Below are 17,947 nucleotides of genomic sequence, written 5' to 3'. Positions count from 1 at the left end.
AAGGGGAATAGTTTTGGTCTGTCTTCTTTCAATATGGTTTCTGTCTTGTAGCACTATCCGACCCCTTGTTGTCAGGTGTTGCAGAGCGACCTCGATCTCTACCAAAGGTTAAAGCAAACCAATGTTGACTCTGTATCGGATTGGTGTGTCCGGTGACCCACCACTCTTACTGAATTCGTGTGGGCACTTGTATTAGGGGTTGGTTCAGATTGTCGCAGAAGCTCCAAATAGCGAAATCGTTCAAGTCGGTGGGATGAGTAGTTTTTTTCAAGAAGAACAACACCGTCGCTATCGTTTTTGTTTTATTAAACCCAGAAACTGCACACCGGATCACATGCACTACAGTTGTTTATGAGATATTCATCTGTAAGCGGTTACTCACCTGAGTTAACTTACAATGCTACATAACTTAAGTAGGACTGTAACTATATACTCTGTCAGTTGGGTAGATTCTATGACGTTAGCTTGCGACTACACAAGGCTTTAGAGCGTTCAGGACACGCAACCATACTGCAAAAGTGAAGTGTTATCGGAGCGCTAACGCTTCTTTCATCGACAACTAACACTTCTTTCATCGACATGTGAGTTGAACTACTGTTTCGGAGCGACATAAATATGCTCTGACCTTACCTCATTGTCCTTCGGAGGCATTCCTGTTTGTTGACCCTGCGTGACAATCTGGGGAAACCGAGTCACTAATAAATACCTTTCAGGAGTTGCGGTCTTTGTTCAACAACAGTAAAAAAACACACAACATTCAAAAGAAAGAAAGATGATCGCATACGCTGAACTAAATTCGTCAAACTTTACTGACTCATTTTAAAAATGTCTGTTTCTTTCGCAGAAAAGCTTGCGAATGTCACTTCACAATTAATGTGATAGTGTTTCATAGGTAGTCATGCACAAGTCACCTGAAACATTGTGACGTAAAGCACACTGTGAAAAAAAAAACCCAGCGAAATTGGCTTGTGTGCAGCTGAGTGCCACACATGATTGCTTTCAATGCATATATTTGCATAGTCACCCACAATCCCCTATTGGTACTGGGCAGTTTCCTCTCGAATGCGACACAAACTTCTCGGTTCACAATAAGTTTGTCAGTGTTCATACAAGTGTCCGCCACATACTAAGAAGGCAGTCGGCGTACGTAGCGTTACAAAGGAAGTGAAAATGGTGCAAAACCGTACTTGTCGACTGTTGCTCGTCAACAGGGATTTACTCATAACACTCCTGACACCACTGCTACTGTCACCGATTCCTATCGTGTACAAGACCGCTGTAAGTATATTCTGGCAATTCTATTATCCAACTCCTTACGTGTTTACGTCAGAGACCCTGTGTAGGGAGCTTTATTTATCATGAGGAGCGATGGACCAAGGGAATACATACATACGTACGTACGTAAATAGATACATAGATCATAAGATACATAGATACATACATCGATAGATAGATAGATAGATAGATATATAGATAGATAGATAGATAGATAGATTGATTGATAGATAGATAGATACATATATACATACATAGATACATACAAACATACATACATACATACATACATACATACATACATACATACATACATACATACATACATACATACATACAGATACATAGATACATACATAGATAATACATACATACATACATACATACATACATACATACATACACCACACACACACACACACACATACATACATACATACATACATACATACATACATACATACATACATACATACATACATACATACATACATACATACATACATACATACATACATACATACATACATACATGTGATATATGTGCATTCAAACACACCACAAGTTTGAGGTAATAAAGGTTACATACATACGTACGTACATGCGTACACACATGTATGAAGTTGGCCGTTATGCATGAATAATTTGCAATATAAATGTACTGGACTGGAGCGGGATAAGTGAAAGTGCATATGTGTGCGAGACGTTTTTGTCAAAGTTAATAATGTCAATTTTCAACCATGTAAAACTAGCGAAACTAGCGCATTTATGACAACTGATATGATAATAGTATTTCACCAAAAGATGTCATCTGGGTTGGATACATGGGCGTCTATGGGGCACAAGTTAAACTATCTGTATCTGTGTATTTATATAGGCTTGATTTTTACATGAATGTATTTGATTAGGCTAGGGTTGTTAGAAATAAATATATGTTCTACAAATATGACATTGAAATTTAACCCAAAAATGCCAGGTCACTGTGCGTAGGCGTCTATTGAGAAAAATTATAATTTTTGTTCCCCAAATGTAATCTAGTTTTAGCTGTTCACTTATTTATGCTATGTTATTGACATAAATGTACTTGACTGGATCATCGAGGGTAGAAGTGCATATATAAAAGTTATAATATTAGAATTTCAATAAAAATTTCAGTCTGCTATACGTGGGAGTGCGAAGGGCATATATACACACATATTTTAACAGAAGGCATGTGTTCGATATGGGTTAATCATTACGAGTATTATCTTTTCGGTGACAGTAAGAATTAATGTGTCGCACGTGCAAATAATAAGGCCACAAACAAACGGGTATGATCATATGGCAAAGATGGAATCTTCTGGCAAGGTCATACACGAATCTCAAGCATTGAAATTTGGAATGGGGGAAGGTAATATTTCGTAATTTTGAAAAGGGGTAGGGTCGCATTTTAGATGGGGTATTTATGAGAGAAACTCAAATTTTAATTGATGGAACTCGCCTGATTTCCTCTGGCCCTCCCCTTGTAATAAATGAAAACTCCGCAAGTTGTTGTATCACGCAGTCACTCATGACAGTCACTTGAAAGCCATACACCATATTTTTATTTTCTCATGCATTTCAATATGTAGAGTCCAAACATAGTTTTATGACTTGCTGAAAATAAGGTATCTATCTGTAGCGACAACGTTTAGTACTTTAACGCCATTACAGCGGCCTGGCCACGTTATAAAATCATCAAACAGAAGAGCAATATCGATTAAAACTATCTGGCCTAAGCCGTGGTTTAGCAATGTAGTAAACAAGTTTGTGCTGATCTCACTCACTGTATTCAATGAAAAACAGAGCACTTAGCTGTAAGCCTGTTAGTTAGTTTTCCCACACTCATGAAAGGAAATGGTCTCACAGTGTCTCTAGGCTATAGACAATAGACAAACTCCGTAGTCTAAGAAATTTTAAATCGGTACCGACCATTGTCGGTAACTGAGAGCCTCTGCATTAGTAACATTAGTTCTTCGGGAACCCGATTTGATCTCTACAAATTGACAAAACGTAATCGTACGTGACATTTCATGACATATATTGTGCTATTGTGTACACTGAAGTAAGACATAGACCCTTTCTCGAGGGTCTATAAGACAAACTTCCGTCATTTTGAATCAAATGACATTTACGATAGGACATTCATTCGTTGGGGGTCAAGGCCTTATCGAGAGAAAGAAAGAGCAACCTGCCTTTGTCAGACTTCGTTGCCCGTTTTTAAATGTGATTGGTTCGGGTCACTTGTTCGCCACGGCTTCCAAAGGGTAAAACTGTCTGACAGGTCTACCGTGCCTTCAACGCAACTAGCTGTTTAAATTTTTGGTTAAGTTTCATGACCGTTCCCCGCAAATGCGGTAATGTCTATGGCTGGGTTCAAGGTCCTTACACGTGGTTGAAAATCTTGAACTAATTGCTATCGAATCGGACTGAAATTGATTTTATAACTTGATCTGAAAAAGTTAGCGTGGGACGTGTTGAACAGGTTGAACCTATCGGACTACACAAGCTGTTGTCTTGATAATAGAGTGCTATATGTAAATGAAACAAGGATTTGTTTACTTGAAGAACAAAGAACAGAGTGTGTTCTTCCTCAGTTTCAAAATGTCCCCTCACACTGGCGGAGAGACCCAAGAGTGAGAAGCAAAATGGAACAAAGCATGAGTTAAACATGACAACTTTTGATAACATTTGATGATTTGATGAGAAGAGAGGCTGATGCACATAGACAAACACACAGACAGAAATCAGTACAAATTCTGCAAACATCAATACTTATAGTATCCTTACCCCTACGGTATACTTCAAAAGTTGGGTAAGATTGAAAAATTATGAAAACGCATATAATTCAATGAAAACTCTATGACACTGATATCGAAATTTTTCATATGGTTAATTCTTGGTCTGTTTCTCAATTCTTGAGATACACGCAGAAGACGATATCATTGCATCGAACCTGGCACTGTAAACCTCAGTTTACAGTACAACAAAAGATTACATGTATCGACAATATTTCAGTCAATGGTTGAATTTCATAAAGATTTATAAGCTTTTGCTTGGTTTGCAACGAAACATTTTCCGCTGACCATGGAGGTGAAAGAATTAAAGAGTTGCAAAGTGGAAGAAAACTAAAAATTACCACGCCTTCAATACTAAACTTCTGCACACTGTTATGGGTTCAACCATAGACGGTAGACAGTATGTTTCTCTACTGGCTATGGTTCAACAAGCATAGTATTTGTGGCGTGACACTCAAACCAGCCTACCCTATTAATTAAAGACAACAACAAATAAAAGCACGCCACACTGATCAAACAAGGTCAGAACCATTGTAGATTTTTGCAAATGGTATGTCCGCGTTAGTGTGTTTAGCTTGTAAGGTACTGATAAAGTGCGCAGTCTGCCGCGTGTTAACCGTAGCTTAAATGTAAATTGCCGGATATTAAAACTACATTATATTTGTGGTATGCACACAGGCTTCAAAATGTCTCTACATGTTCCTTGTAATGTTGGTGTATATTCTAACAGAAGCTATACCCCTCGCAATGATCGGTTTGTTACCGGCTGCGACGTTCCCACTCCTAGGTAAGGAATGATAAATTAGCTTTTGATACGTTAGGACTTCTAGTAGATACCGCGGACCGTGTGCAAACTTACAAGGAAGGCTAGTATGCGTGAATGACCAAAGTTTACTTTACTCATAGCATGTTACTGTTGGATGTGCAATTTCATATTACTGACAAAACAGCCTTGGCAATTATGACAAGAGAAGGCCAAACTCTACGAAATAATCACATTTCGCTCAATCTATTGCATCATTCTCCAGGTAAGATTTTCATGCATAGCTTGTATGTCCTTACCTAACGCAGGGCTCATGGATGCAGCCACACTTGGCAAGGCTTACTTCACCGACCAACTCTTGTTCGTCATCGGAGTCTTGACTATTTCGACAGCGGTTGAACGTACAGATCTGCACAAGAGAATTGTTCTGCGTAGCCTGTTGGTATTCGGATCAAGTCCGTATGGGTATGGGATGAGCGCTTTTGTTTAATAACATCTACGATTAAACTAGTTTCGTGCCCGATTGGCTAGTATCTGTCTGTCTGTCTGTCTGTCTGTCTGTCTGTCTGTCTGTCTGTCTGTATGTATGTATGTATGTATGTATGTATGTATGTATGTATGTATGTATGTATGTATGTATGTATGTATGTATGTATGTATGTATGTATGTATGTATGTATGTATGTATGTATGTATGTATGTATGTATGTATGTATGTATGTATGTATGTATGTATGTATGTATGTAATGTATGTATGTATGCATGTATGTATGTATGTGTGTATGTATGTAAAAATTGAGATGTAAAATCACTGAAATGGGTCATCTTGGCTAAAACATTATCAACTGTCACTTAGAACTTAAAGGCCACCGTACTCAGTGTACGCATACTTTTTTATTTTCATTTCTTTGCAGAATTCTCTTTGGTATCTTTTTAATCAGTGGATTCTTGTCGATGTGGCTACCAAACACAGCGATGGTTAGCATGATGATGCCAATTGGAGTAGCCTTGGGAGAACAGCTAGATCGTCAACTCGGCCGACCGTTCAGGACAAGCAAGTTAACAGGATATACAAATGCGCAGTATCAGGGTGAAGGGACTGAGGTAAACATTATAATATCACTCGAAGATTATGAGAGTCAGAGATAATAAAATAACGGACGGATTCATGGAGGCACCGACGTTTGTTGACCACTTGATCAATAAAAAGACGTCTGAAAACATACATACTGGTACATATGTACACACATATACATATACACAACACTCACGTACTAAGTACGCAGGTAGTACATAATAACGACCTACCCACCTTTCAACCTCTCTATTTACTTACATGTATATATTTCTGACGCACGGTGTGTTTTAAACTTATTGATTAAATGACATATACAAAGTGTTTTTCTGCCCTTATGTAACGCGAATAAGATGTTATTGTACTTTTTTAACACAGGATACAGAGCCTGAGGTGAAGGAACTCGGAGATGTTAAAAAAGACCCAGCCGTCTTCGCTACCGGAAGTTCCGTCAATATTCTAAAGTTAATATTCCCTTTTGAAAGTTTGTTCCCGTATAAAACCGGGTCAGACAGTCAACTCGGCCTAAAGCTAACCCTGCAAAAAGTCAATGCTGCCGAAAACAAACTCGTCCTAAACCTGACCGGGTCTAAAGCAAACCTAATAAGCAAATATCTGCTCGACCCATACTCGTCTACGGAGAGTTTGCTCCTTAACCCGTGAACAATGATCACAAAGTACGGATTTTCTATCATTAGGATTTAGTTTGAAAATGTTAAAGAATGATATTATATTATTGTACATTACTTATCTGGCATTGGAAAATTCAACCCTCTGATCGTGGCATGAGCATCAAAAGTTGATAACCTACCAAACACACCTACTGCTACAAATTGATAGTCAGCGTTTCCACAATGACGAGCAGTTGCTTACATTTATATTTGTGTTTGTTTGTTTGTTTGTGTGTGTGTGTAAATATAGACCAAAAGTCGCCAATCAGTGAATCTTGAGATGCATATTACCGATATGGTTGGAGGTAAATGTTATAATATGACAGAACCCAACAATATTATAGGGTTATTCACAAAATACGGCCCTGTATGGACGAGGGCTCAGTGAGTGACGTATTGGATGAGCCGTAGGCGAGTCCAATACGTCACTCACTGAGCCCGAGTCCATACAGGGCCGTATTTTGTGTATTATTATACACCTCCCTCCATTAATCGTCCGTATAAACTAATTCTGTGGTAAATTTTGAGGGATGCGGCACGCGCGATATGAGTGGAACGCAAGCGATTGTTGAAATAAAATTGCTACAGGCGCGTCGCGCGTCTCCCGTATTCGGGACTCCGCGTACTATACAAAATACGGAAAGTTATTGGACGGTCAAACTCCCATAGGTTACGGCAGTAGGTGTATAATAATGCATAATAATAATACTGCATGATCCAAAGTAAACTTAAAGGACTACACATAAAAATCATAACACAATCCTGCTGGGGACGTCATTGATGAAGAAAACGATCAGTTACCATTGCAATTCTTTTTGATATTTTCCATCAGAATATAACAAAAAGTATGTATCTTTTCCAACAATTCAAAGCATGTGCATTATATCTTGCTAGTATAAATGACAACTCGATAAAAAACTGACATGAATTGGCATATTGCTTATTCCTAACGACGGATGGCTGAGTTTCCACAAAATCAAACCCACATATATAGACTACCTCTTTGTTTGTCTGAAATAAGCTAACGCAAATATAGCGCTTGTCAACAGTTTTCTATGAATTTAGTTTCGGCTGACAAATTTAATGCGTTTCCTTTCAAAGCTTCCACGTTCTCAGAAGTTTCCTTGCAGCAATATCGTTGCTGTCGAACATCTTCTATGGCTTGGAAGTTTCTTATCGGCGATAACTTCTTGGCTTGTCCGGTGTCGTGTGTGCCAGAGCGGACAATTTCTTGCTGATGTATGGCGAAACAGAAATACAAATGGTGCCGGCAGTGAAAAACGACACGTTATGAAAATGTGCGTTCCGACAGAGTTGATTTTAGGCAGAATGGCTTTTAGCCGAGTTGACTAGACCCCTACAGAATGTACCTACCGTTTGTGAGACTTCTCATTTTGTTGCAATAGTAATAGTTAAGATATGTAGAAATTCGAAAATGCCACGTGTCGATGTCAGATAGGCCGGTTTAGCTATTTGATAATATTCATAATGTACCTCAGAGCGTCGTCAATCTAGCAGATTAAGTTACAATTAGGAGCGAGCAAATAGTATCGGTTGAGCACTATGAGATTGAGAGGTTTCTCAACAGGCAGCGTGACTGATATAAGATAGCTGAGATGGAAAACAAGCAGAGGAATTATGAATTGTTATATTGCAACCGATAGTAAAATTTCTGTCTCATAGATACGAAATAAGTTCTATTCCGAGTTAAAAGTTTGTGATAATTTGACACCATTTTAAAATGTAAACATTTTGTCGAACTCGACCCCCCCCCCTTTTACAGGCAGATTTGTTACTCCAAAATACCAAAATCCGATACCTTGAAGTTCGTGATATGAAATTAAATAACCCATTGACAAACTAAAAACGTTAAACATACCTTACAGGGATTTCGATGCCACAGAAGAAGATAATGACAACGGCACTGATGGAAATGATGTGAATAAGAAATCTGCCTTAACCAGGTGTCTGTTACTGAGCATAGCATATGGTAATACCATCGGAGGTTCAGCGACAATGATAGGAACTATAGTACCTATCATTGCCAATGCGCAGTTAATGAGGTAGGTAGGTCAGTACTATATGTATAAGACATACATATGCGTGTACGTGCACACACATACTTGTAGTAAATGTATGTATGTATGTATGTATGTATGTATGTATGTATGTATGTATGTATGTATGTATGTATGTATGTATGTATGTATGTATGTATGTATGTATGTATGTATGTATGTATGTATGTATGTATGTATGTATGTATGTATGTATGTATGCATGTATGTATGTATGTATGTATGTATGTATGCATGCATGCATGCATGCATGCATGCAGCATGCATGCATGCATGCATGTATGTATGTATGTATGTATGTATGTATGTATGTATGTATGTATGTATGTATGTATGTATGTATGCATGTATGTATGTAGTGAGAGGGGGCAGAAACGACGATCAAAAAAATGGTGACCACGAAGGTGTGCCCGTAAAGTGAAAAAGCAAATTACTCACATGCAACTTGATTAACTGCAGTGAAATACATACTAAACTGAGAACATAGACTGAAAATCTAATCTCAACTATACCAACTACAGTAATAAACTGGATTATATTTGCTTTTCTTTCCCTGTTTAGGATTTACGGCCCAAGCAGTGTAGTAGAATTCGATTTATGGATCCAGTTCGGCTTTCCCCTACAGCTGGCCTCCTTACTGTGCGCCTATGTCTGGATGGCGTTTATCATGAGTCGAAAGATGAAGAAAATGAGGTGAGGCTACGGATAATTACAATTTTAATGCCACTTTAGTTAACTATAAGAATTTATTAAACATATTATATGAAAATGTTATTAATAATAGGCAACAATGTAACAATAATCATAAACTGCCAATGCACTTTGCAAAAGTAAAAATATTGAGCTTGGATTTCTAGCACTTGAAGTTGCATTCTTTACAACGGAGTTGGGTACTCGAACTTTTGTGAAGATGAAAGCGGTTGCGTCATGTCAGAAACAATCACACTGTCAAGTTGATCCTAATACAGTACGTTTTTTTTGCTCTGTATATCCCACAACGCCCCTTTGCTTTTGAAATCAAATTAAATATAAATATATTATATACATATATATAATATAATATATATACATATACATATATACATACATACATACATATATATATATATATATATATATATATATATATATATATATATATATATATAGATGTATGTATTTATTTATTTATTTATTTATTTGCTTGAGTAAGTACTTTATAGGACTGCGCATTAGGTTGTAACCATCACTGATGAAATAGATTACAGCACAATTGAATAAATTGAAACAAGTTGAACAAATCCTGTGGAAAGATTTATAACAAGGTTAAAACCTTGATTGATACCCGGTAGAATACAGTGACATCCCAGGCAGAAATATACAGAGAGAGAGAGAGAGAGAGAGAGAGAGAGAGAGAGAGAGAGAGAGAGAGAGAGAGAGAGAGAGAGAGAGAGAGAGAGAGAGAGAGAGGAGAGAGAGAGAGAGACAGAGAGAGAGACAGACAGAGAGAGAGAGAGAGAGAGAGAGAGAGAGAGAGAGAGAGAGAGAGAGAGAGAGAGATGAGTCACAATACATGCTATTATAAGCATTGGTTTTCTTCTGCCAGTAAGTCAAAGGAAACTAAGGGCAAAAAGGTTGTTTTTGAGAATGTCCCAGCACAACAAGGTCTGAACTTTGTCCATATATCAACATGAAAATGGTAGAACATGAAGATGGAGCGAAGACGCTTGTTTTTATCATCAGAATCACTATAGTTGCTTGTTTTCATGGGCCATCTCAGGTACTCAGCTCTTCCAGCAGATCCTCGCTCACAGAGCATAGCTGTTGTATTTGTCTGATGCATATGTGCCTTCAATGGCTTGACCAGCGCAAGGCAAAAAGAAGCTGAGCAGTAAAACTACACTGTCTACGCCAACCCAGGGGCCTAAGCTACACCCTGTTAATTTGATAAATTCTCGATTGCATTTGAACCAACAACGTACAACAGCTATTCCCAAAACGAAGATGGCAGTCAAAGACACCGGGCGAAATGCCCATTCTTAATATGACATACTATGCTGCTATGCTCACTCCTGTTATAAGACCAGCAAGTCTGCAGATAAAATTTGAGGATGCTCTGAGGTAATGATAACTGCCATTGAGGACAGGGGAAATGCCCAGGTTGGATGAAAAAGGCCTAAGCCAGTAAATGTGAACTGATCTCAAATTATGATTTTCTTCAGGAAAAGTAGAGGAGATAGCAGTTCCGTTGAAAGTGCTGCTCCCCAGAAGAATGAACCCAACAAGTCGACCAACACAAAGGATCATGTAAAAGTTTACATAAGGCGAGAATATGCAAAGTTGGGAGATTTAAAGTAAGTAGATTTGTACTTGGGTGCACATAAAATGTTTATGAAGACATGGATTGGCCACAAGTCCTTTAAGAATTATCTTATTTTGCTTCTGAAAATATCGTTATGTAAACAAAATGGTTTTGCATATCTAAAGAGTTCTAGATCCTTTGTATCAGAATAGCCTGCTTTCATTCAGGAGAAATGTGCAAAGGCAGTCACTCTACCTTTACTTAACTATTATGCCGTATTTACTTATTTATGAATATGACGATTTATCTCTGATGCAGGTGGTCAGAAGCTGTTACCATCTTTCTCGTACTGTCATACGTTGTACTGTTATTTTTTGGTGACCTGAAATTCATGAAAGGATGGAAGACGCTTTTCCCAAAAGGGTATGTTGTCAATAGTACTAGAATAACTAGAATAACTGCCACATAGAGCATTTTGCGATTTTCAAGGTCGTCTTATCGATCCTGGAAACAAAATCAGTATGCTTTTGATAGAATCATAGACCCTCGAGAAAAACTCGAGTGTCTATGATAGAATCGAAGTTGCAAAGTAAAACACAAGTCATCGAAATCGCTGGGCTGCATAACTAACCGTGTCATCGTTTGTAAAAGCGTGGGAATGTAACCGCTATAAATGATAATGATAATTATTGTTACTTTTACTGTCTACTTGATTCAAAGAATAGATAAGGCGGGTATCCTCGTACTCTTTGCCCCTACTGCTACTTCTACCACTGCTATTGGCATCATGAAATGAAGCTAACGTAACGTAACGCATTGCTTTATGGTCGCATCTATATCGTCATCTGGAAATGTTTAAATAGCAAGCATTGATGAATGAACAATGCATATTGCAAGAACTTCCACCAGCAGAGTTCAAAACAATTGGTATATGAGAGAAAAAGTCTTAACAATTGGTACAGTATGTATTTGCGTATGCAACTCATGCTCTTGCTTTCTCTTGCAGATATACAAGTAATACATGCATAACATGTGGAATAGCAATGCTTTTCTTCATCATCCAAGAAGAGAAGCCAAACTGTCGTACCCCTAGTAAGTCAAGATGGATCTGAAATTTAACAACTCTTTGCCTCTGGCCAATTGGTAAAAGTGTTTCTGGTACCTGTTCGACTGAGATTTATTTTTCTTGGCTCTTGAGCAAATCTCCTTAGATCAAGAAAGACTTTGTCCTACAGATATACCAGCAGTAAATGCATTAAAAGCAGGACAGACATGTGTTCAATGCCCCAGGATTTGACAGTTGTTCGAGAAGAGACAGGTGTCACCATATTGCTGCAAGCTTATATTTCTGTAAGCTTCGAATCATGTGAATTTATCTGCAAAAGCAAACTGGTGTTTTGAGTTTCCCTCAGTATTTCTTCTCCTTTCTCAAGATCTAATTTTCCATCCGTAGTAGCCCTATAGGGATTTAAATGACACACAATTGCCTTGTTGTTGGTAGGTAGTACACGGAAACCAAAAACCGTGCTGACGTGGGATTATGTGTCCAGGAAACTTCCGTGGGGACTCCTTTTGATTACAGGTGGATACTTCGCACTGGCAGAGGCTATCCAGGTAAGCGATACTAGCCATAGTTTTGCTGTATTTACAATCATGAAATCAATCAGTGGCAACAATGATGAAGCTTTAACGATGATTACAGTCTGCATATTGTCAAACACAATTGGAGAGGCGAGAGACGCTCTTCTGTTTAAGATGAAATATTTAAGGTAGTATGCGCCTCGAAAATGAAAGACTTAAACTTTTGCTCAAACTTTCCTCAAGGAATCAGGAATGAAAATTTGGGGTCAACGTGCAAATTTTGGTACTAGAGAAACAAATTACCCACGATTTACCAATATCTGATATTCAAAATGGCCGCCCCCAGTGTTACGCTAACTCTATGGAGAAAAAATACAATTTTCGATTTTCAAAAAACTAAGACTGTCAAAAGTTTTTTACACCAAGAGCTTTGAAATGAACCCCCACAAGTGGTTGATCAGAAAAATTCCGAGAGACACAATGGATATTTATTTTACTGCAGCAGTTCTGTTCCAGGCACCCTAAACCTGTAAGTACCACCACACTATCAGAAACTTTTGGAGGTTGGAAATGGGCACATGACTGATAGCAATGTGTTTATTTATTTATTTCAAAGAATTCTGGCATTTCTAAAGCCATCGATGAGTATTTCCGAGACCGCGTCGCCGATCAAGAGCCCTGGGTTATTGTCTTGGTTTTGACCGTGGTATTGGCCATTACAACGGAGCTCATGGGGAATATACAGGTTGTCATAGTGATGATGCCAATACTTGCGTCGCTGGTAAGTAATTTACAAAATCATTGTACATTTATTACATACACTAATACGTCCCATTTACATACGCTGATGAATCCATGCACAATAAAATTATTTACTTAGTTTCTGATATGCCAACAATAGCGTTGATCGCGATTTCAGGTTTGTTACTGACTGTACGCGCGCGACATCGGACATCGCTGCCTGAAATTCGGACAAAAGTTTGTTGCTGCATGCGCGGCTAGTTGTTGCAGCTTGTAGTCTGAGCCACAAATTCTTGTGAGTTGTAGTGCCCAGTGTAACACTAGCAGGTTTCTCTCGGAAAATGCGGACAATCCGACATATATATTTATTTTTGCATCAATGAAAGAAAAAAATTACGTCATTTGCGATCAGCGCTATTCATATAAATTCTGTCATTAATTATTTAATAATCACTTTTAGTTTCCATTATTGTGTGTATCTTTGTTTGAGAGGAAAGAGTGACATAACCGTTTTAGCTACTTTAGACTATAGTCTATAGAAGCTATTGGGATGGGTATCCGTCCGGCGTCAGTCTGTATGTATGTATGTATGTATGTATGTATGTCCGTTTGTGAGGCGTCCGTCCACTCAAATATCTTGAGAACCGCAGTACTTACTGATTGATATTCGCTGTGTAGATGAAAAATATGATTTTGAGAAACTATTTTTTTAATTTTTTGATATTGTTGAAAATAGGCAAATTAATGCCAAAAAAGGTGTTTTTGGTAAAAAATCTTCTTCTTCATAACCGCTGGTCAGACAGCTTTGTTATTTGGTATACAGGTCGCTAGGGGTAACCCAACTCAGATTTGTTCAAATTGTGATGAAATATGCAAATGTGTATTTTAAGGAATTTTTTTGTCATTTTGGTCAAAATTTGACTTACATTGTATGTAATTCTTGTACTGTATAAACCCTATCAATTCACCCAGGAAAAATAATTATGATTTTAAATAATTGAATTAATTAGGAAATCATCAAAGCCAAAATAATTTTAGTGTAGAATTATCAGAAAGTTCAACTTTTTTGACAGTTCATAGTGAAATGCTTACCATCTTGGAGGATTAAAACATGTAAAGGCAACTTTCCTGAATCCCAACTTTGACATATTCTGAACCGCCATTTATTGTGCCCTGTATGTTATCTAAAAGAAATTGCTAAAAATAGTCAATAGTCAATAGAGATAGAGATAGAGAAAGTTCTAATTTCCATTTGTGGTTGACTTGGTAAGGATAAAATAAATTACTTTTTGAGGAAAAAAATAGAGTGGTCAATTAAAAGAGTGGTCAAAGTGATAGGGTTTTTATGGTAAAGCTGGGCTGTAAGATTCCTCATGTGCTATTTATAGCAATTATGCAATCTGTGTAAACAGTGCAATGAAAGTTACATGATTCCTTATAATGCTTTTGATGACCTTGAACTTCTTAAGTTTCAAACATTTGTCTCTTCAGTGTGCTTTCTCTGAGTATGTACAGTCTCAGCTTATTCAACAGAACTCACTTACAATGTTAATCAACGATATCCACCTTCTTCATCAATACATGTGTCACAAAATGTTATTCTCTATATAACACAGCAGAGCTCTGTCAACTGTTGAGTTGCTTGTTCTTTCAAAACCGCTGGTCAGACAGCTTTAATATTTGGTTTACAAGTCCCTAGGATGACCTAAGTGAGATAATTCATACAGTCAGGAAATACTTAATTTTGTATCCATGTCTATAGTAGCTTCAGGGACTTTGGCCCTATGTTTAACTTTTAGAGCAGTTATAATGATAAATACATTTTATCGTGTGTGGCTAATAAATTCCCTGTATATTGGTCATAAATGGGACGTTTCACAAACCCTCCCATTCCGCAGCATGACCACTGACTTGCTTGGGTCAAAGTGCATACAGGTGTCATGCCACGGCGATTTGTCATACTTGTCCATCAAAGCCTTCAAATTCAATGTTGGTTTCCAATTTTAAAAAGTAGTTATCGTCTCTTGCAGGCAAGTGCAACGTCGATGAATCCCCTGTACTACATAATACCCAGCGTCTTCTCCGCAAATCTTACCTTCATGCTCCCGATCTCAGGGATGCCGTTCATGTTGGCCTACACAGCTGGCGTTAGGATGGGTGACATGGTAGGTGCCAAGCCACGCTCCAGGCAGTGATGGCATTCTGTCTGACAGTCAATACCTGAAACCTGGCGATTTGTATGACTATTATTATATGAAGTTTGAAATGATGACTGTGAAATGGTGACTATGAAATTTCTCTCGTTAACCTAATTATTCATTTTGGATTGTGTTTATTTTACCTTACAGATCAAGGCTGGATGGCTAATGAACATCATATGCTTGTTTTTCCTAAATCTGTTCACCAACACCTACGGCTACGTCATTTTCGATTTTGACACAATACCTTCCTGGGCCCTGCCTGACAATAGCACAATGTCAAGTCCATGATGATCCAAAAAGTGTCGTTAATGATCCAGAAATCGAACGGCAAAATGTGATGACGTCTTCAAAACGAAGAAGTTTATCTTCTATATATGGTCGCCTTCAACCGTTAAACATAAGGACATTCTGTTTTTTCTCCAACTAGAACACTGTCTCGAATGGATACCGGGTTGTAAATCACGCCAACGATACTAAAGAACAAACATTTTGGACGCTACCAAACATTACTAACATTATATATAATTTTTTTTAATTTTTCGTCATGAATGCAAGAATAATAGATAGTAATGAGTAGACAAACCAATGAGACAGATTAATACGGCAGACCTTTTTTGAGATAAATCCTAGTATAATAGATAAACAAGATTTGCAATTCTACAATTTACAGTACAGGCTTCAAAATTTGGAGGAGTTGATTAGCATTGTATAAATGTAATTTACTTTCAGCCGAGATTTCTGAAAGCGTTCCTCTGAAAATTACGTTCAAGCACATGTTGGTTACTGCCTTTGTAATGGAGTGTTAATATTATGTTGGTTGTCATAAACAAAGACAAATGGCTGAGCTAGTATGTTTTTCGCTAGTTTTGTCGAAGAAAAAATATTTAATTCATACTTTTCATCTGAGAATCTTTGCCGGTGCGCAGTTTTCCTGATACACTTTGTAAACCAGATATGAACTGAACATGCTCCCGTGTTTCAGTATATGTTGCAGTTGTCTGTGAATTGCAACGTTTGCCATATGTTTGCAACTTCATCGAAATTGTTATGATCAATATCACAAACAATATTCACCACAGATTAATTCCAAAGGTCATTAAGTATACAAATATGTAATCAACCAAAATAGAAAATATTAAATTTCTTTGACTGCTGTCATTGTATCCACACCTTACATACCAAGTGTAATTGCCTTTGATCAAATTCTTCTAGCTTTATTACAGCTTTATTACAGCAATATTCGGCAAAACTTGTGTTTTTCACTCAATTTGTACTTTCTTTACCTTACGTTTTGTCTGAGACCATTACCACTATGGAAAAAAGTTATTATATTTTCACTTATTCTGAAAAATAAACGTTCGGTACAAGTTTCGGTACAATGAAAAAAATGTTCAAGTAGAATTGCATTGCTTCTGCATACAAAAAATAATTTGATGCAGGACTGACAAATGAAAAAATAAACCCGCCGTCACAGTGACGAAAAAATTGCTGCCGTACCGATTTCCCCCACCACCCCCCCGAAATCAACTGGTTCTTCCCTTACGACTAAATTCTCTCACCCTAGTGATTATCTCGCTGAACGGCAACCATGGAAACTATGGTATATCAAGCTCTCAGATATGTCGAGTGAATGCACCTTCCGATCACCGATCCGAGGTTCGTCGGGCAGCAAATGCAAACTGTGACGGGGACTGGCTATTTACACATTCAACACAATAAGCAGAAGTATATTGGATCACGCATGTGTCTATCCTTGTCAAAAAGTAATAATTCCTTGACGCAATTTCCAACATCCCGGTAAAAAGTCAAACTTTCTTTGGCATATTAACGACAGAGATGCATCGCAACGCTGAAAGGCCCCTAAAGTTTTCCAAACGACGCTGAATAAACCGATGGATAAATCTGCGTAAAATGTGACATTGTTTTTTTTTCGGCATGTTCATTTAGAGATGTTTTTTCGGCACATTCATTTAGGGATATTATAGCCAATCATATTATTACGGGCACTTGAATTTATACAAAGTATAATTGTGGATTGACTCTAGTGTTAATCTCAGAGTCTCTCTCCGCCAGTAGAAGTGAAAATAAAATATTATTTCTCGGTCATCTTCTAAAACAATATGGCAATACTTCGAAAGCGGATGGTTCGTTTACTCTTTACAAAGTCTAATAGTGATACCATCCATTCTAAAAATCTAATGGTGTACCGTGTATGCCTAAAACACTTCAATGACCAATGGTGCTCTCTCTAGATCTGCTACATCCATTTTACTATATCATCCTTTTTTAATGGTAGTCACTGTGATCAAAGGTAACATCTTCCAGATGGCCTTGCTCGTCTCATTATTTTTATTTCATGTTATGTAGATCGTTAAATTAAAACTTGTATCACATTCTCTCCCGCGGTCTCCGGTTCCTCTGTTAACCGAGCTCGTCGTGGCAATCTCCGCATGGCACCATTTCC

At 37.7% G+C, this 17,947-nt stretch overlaps 1 protein-coding gene across 1 annotated transcript; it reads left to right on the top strand.

The window, feature by feature from the left end:
* Window positions 1–439: 439 nt before the first annotated feature.
* Window positions 440–16,657, top strand: LOC139131686 (Na(+)/dicarboxylate cotransporter 3-like). Its single transcript, XM_070697856.1, has 14 exons — window positions 440–1,278; window positions 4,770–4,878; window positions 5,163–5,319; window positions 5,770–5,959; window positions 6,309–6,394; window positions 8,488–8,664; window positions 9,241–9,372; window positions 10,881–11,012; window positions 11,279–11,383; window positions 11,967–12,052; window positions 12,462–12,574; window positions 13,158–13,322; window positions 15,313–15,447; window positions 15,631–16,657. Exons 1-14 carry the CDS (start codon window positions 1,171–1,173, stop codon window positions 15,769–15,771), a joined length of 1,836 nt encoding a protein of 611 aa, XP_070553957.1. The 5' UTR covers window positions 440–1,170; the 3' UTR covers window positions 15,772–16,657.
* The last annotated feature ends 1,290 nt before the right edge of the window (window positions 16,658–17,947 follow it).

Source organism: Ptychodera flava, chromosome 4 (genome assembly GCF_041260155.1).
Source record: "Ptychodera flava strain L36383 chromosome 4, AS_Pfla_20210202, whole genome shotgun sequence".
NCBI classification, from domain to species: domain Eukaryota; kingdom Metazoa; phylum Hemichordata; class Enteropneusta; family Ptychoderidae; genus Ptychodera; species Ptychodera flava.
The sequence above is the reverse complement of the archived record's forward strand: the minus strand, read 5'-3'. Positions and strand labels throughout refer to the sequence as shown.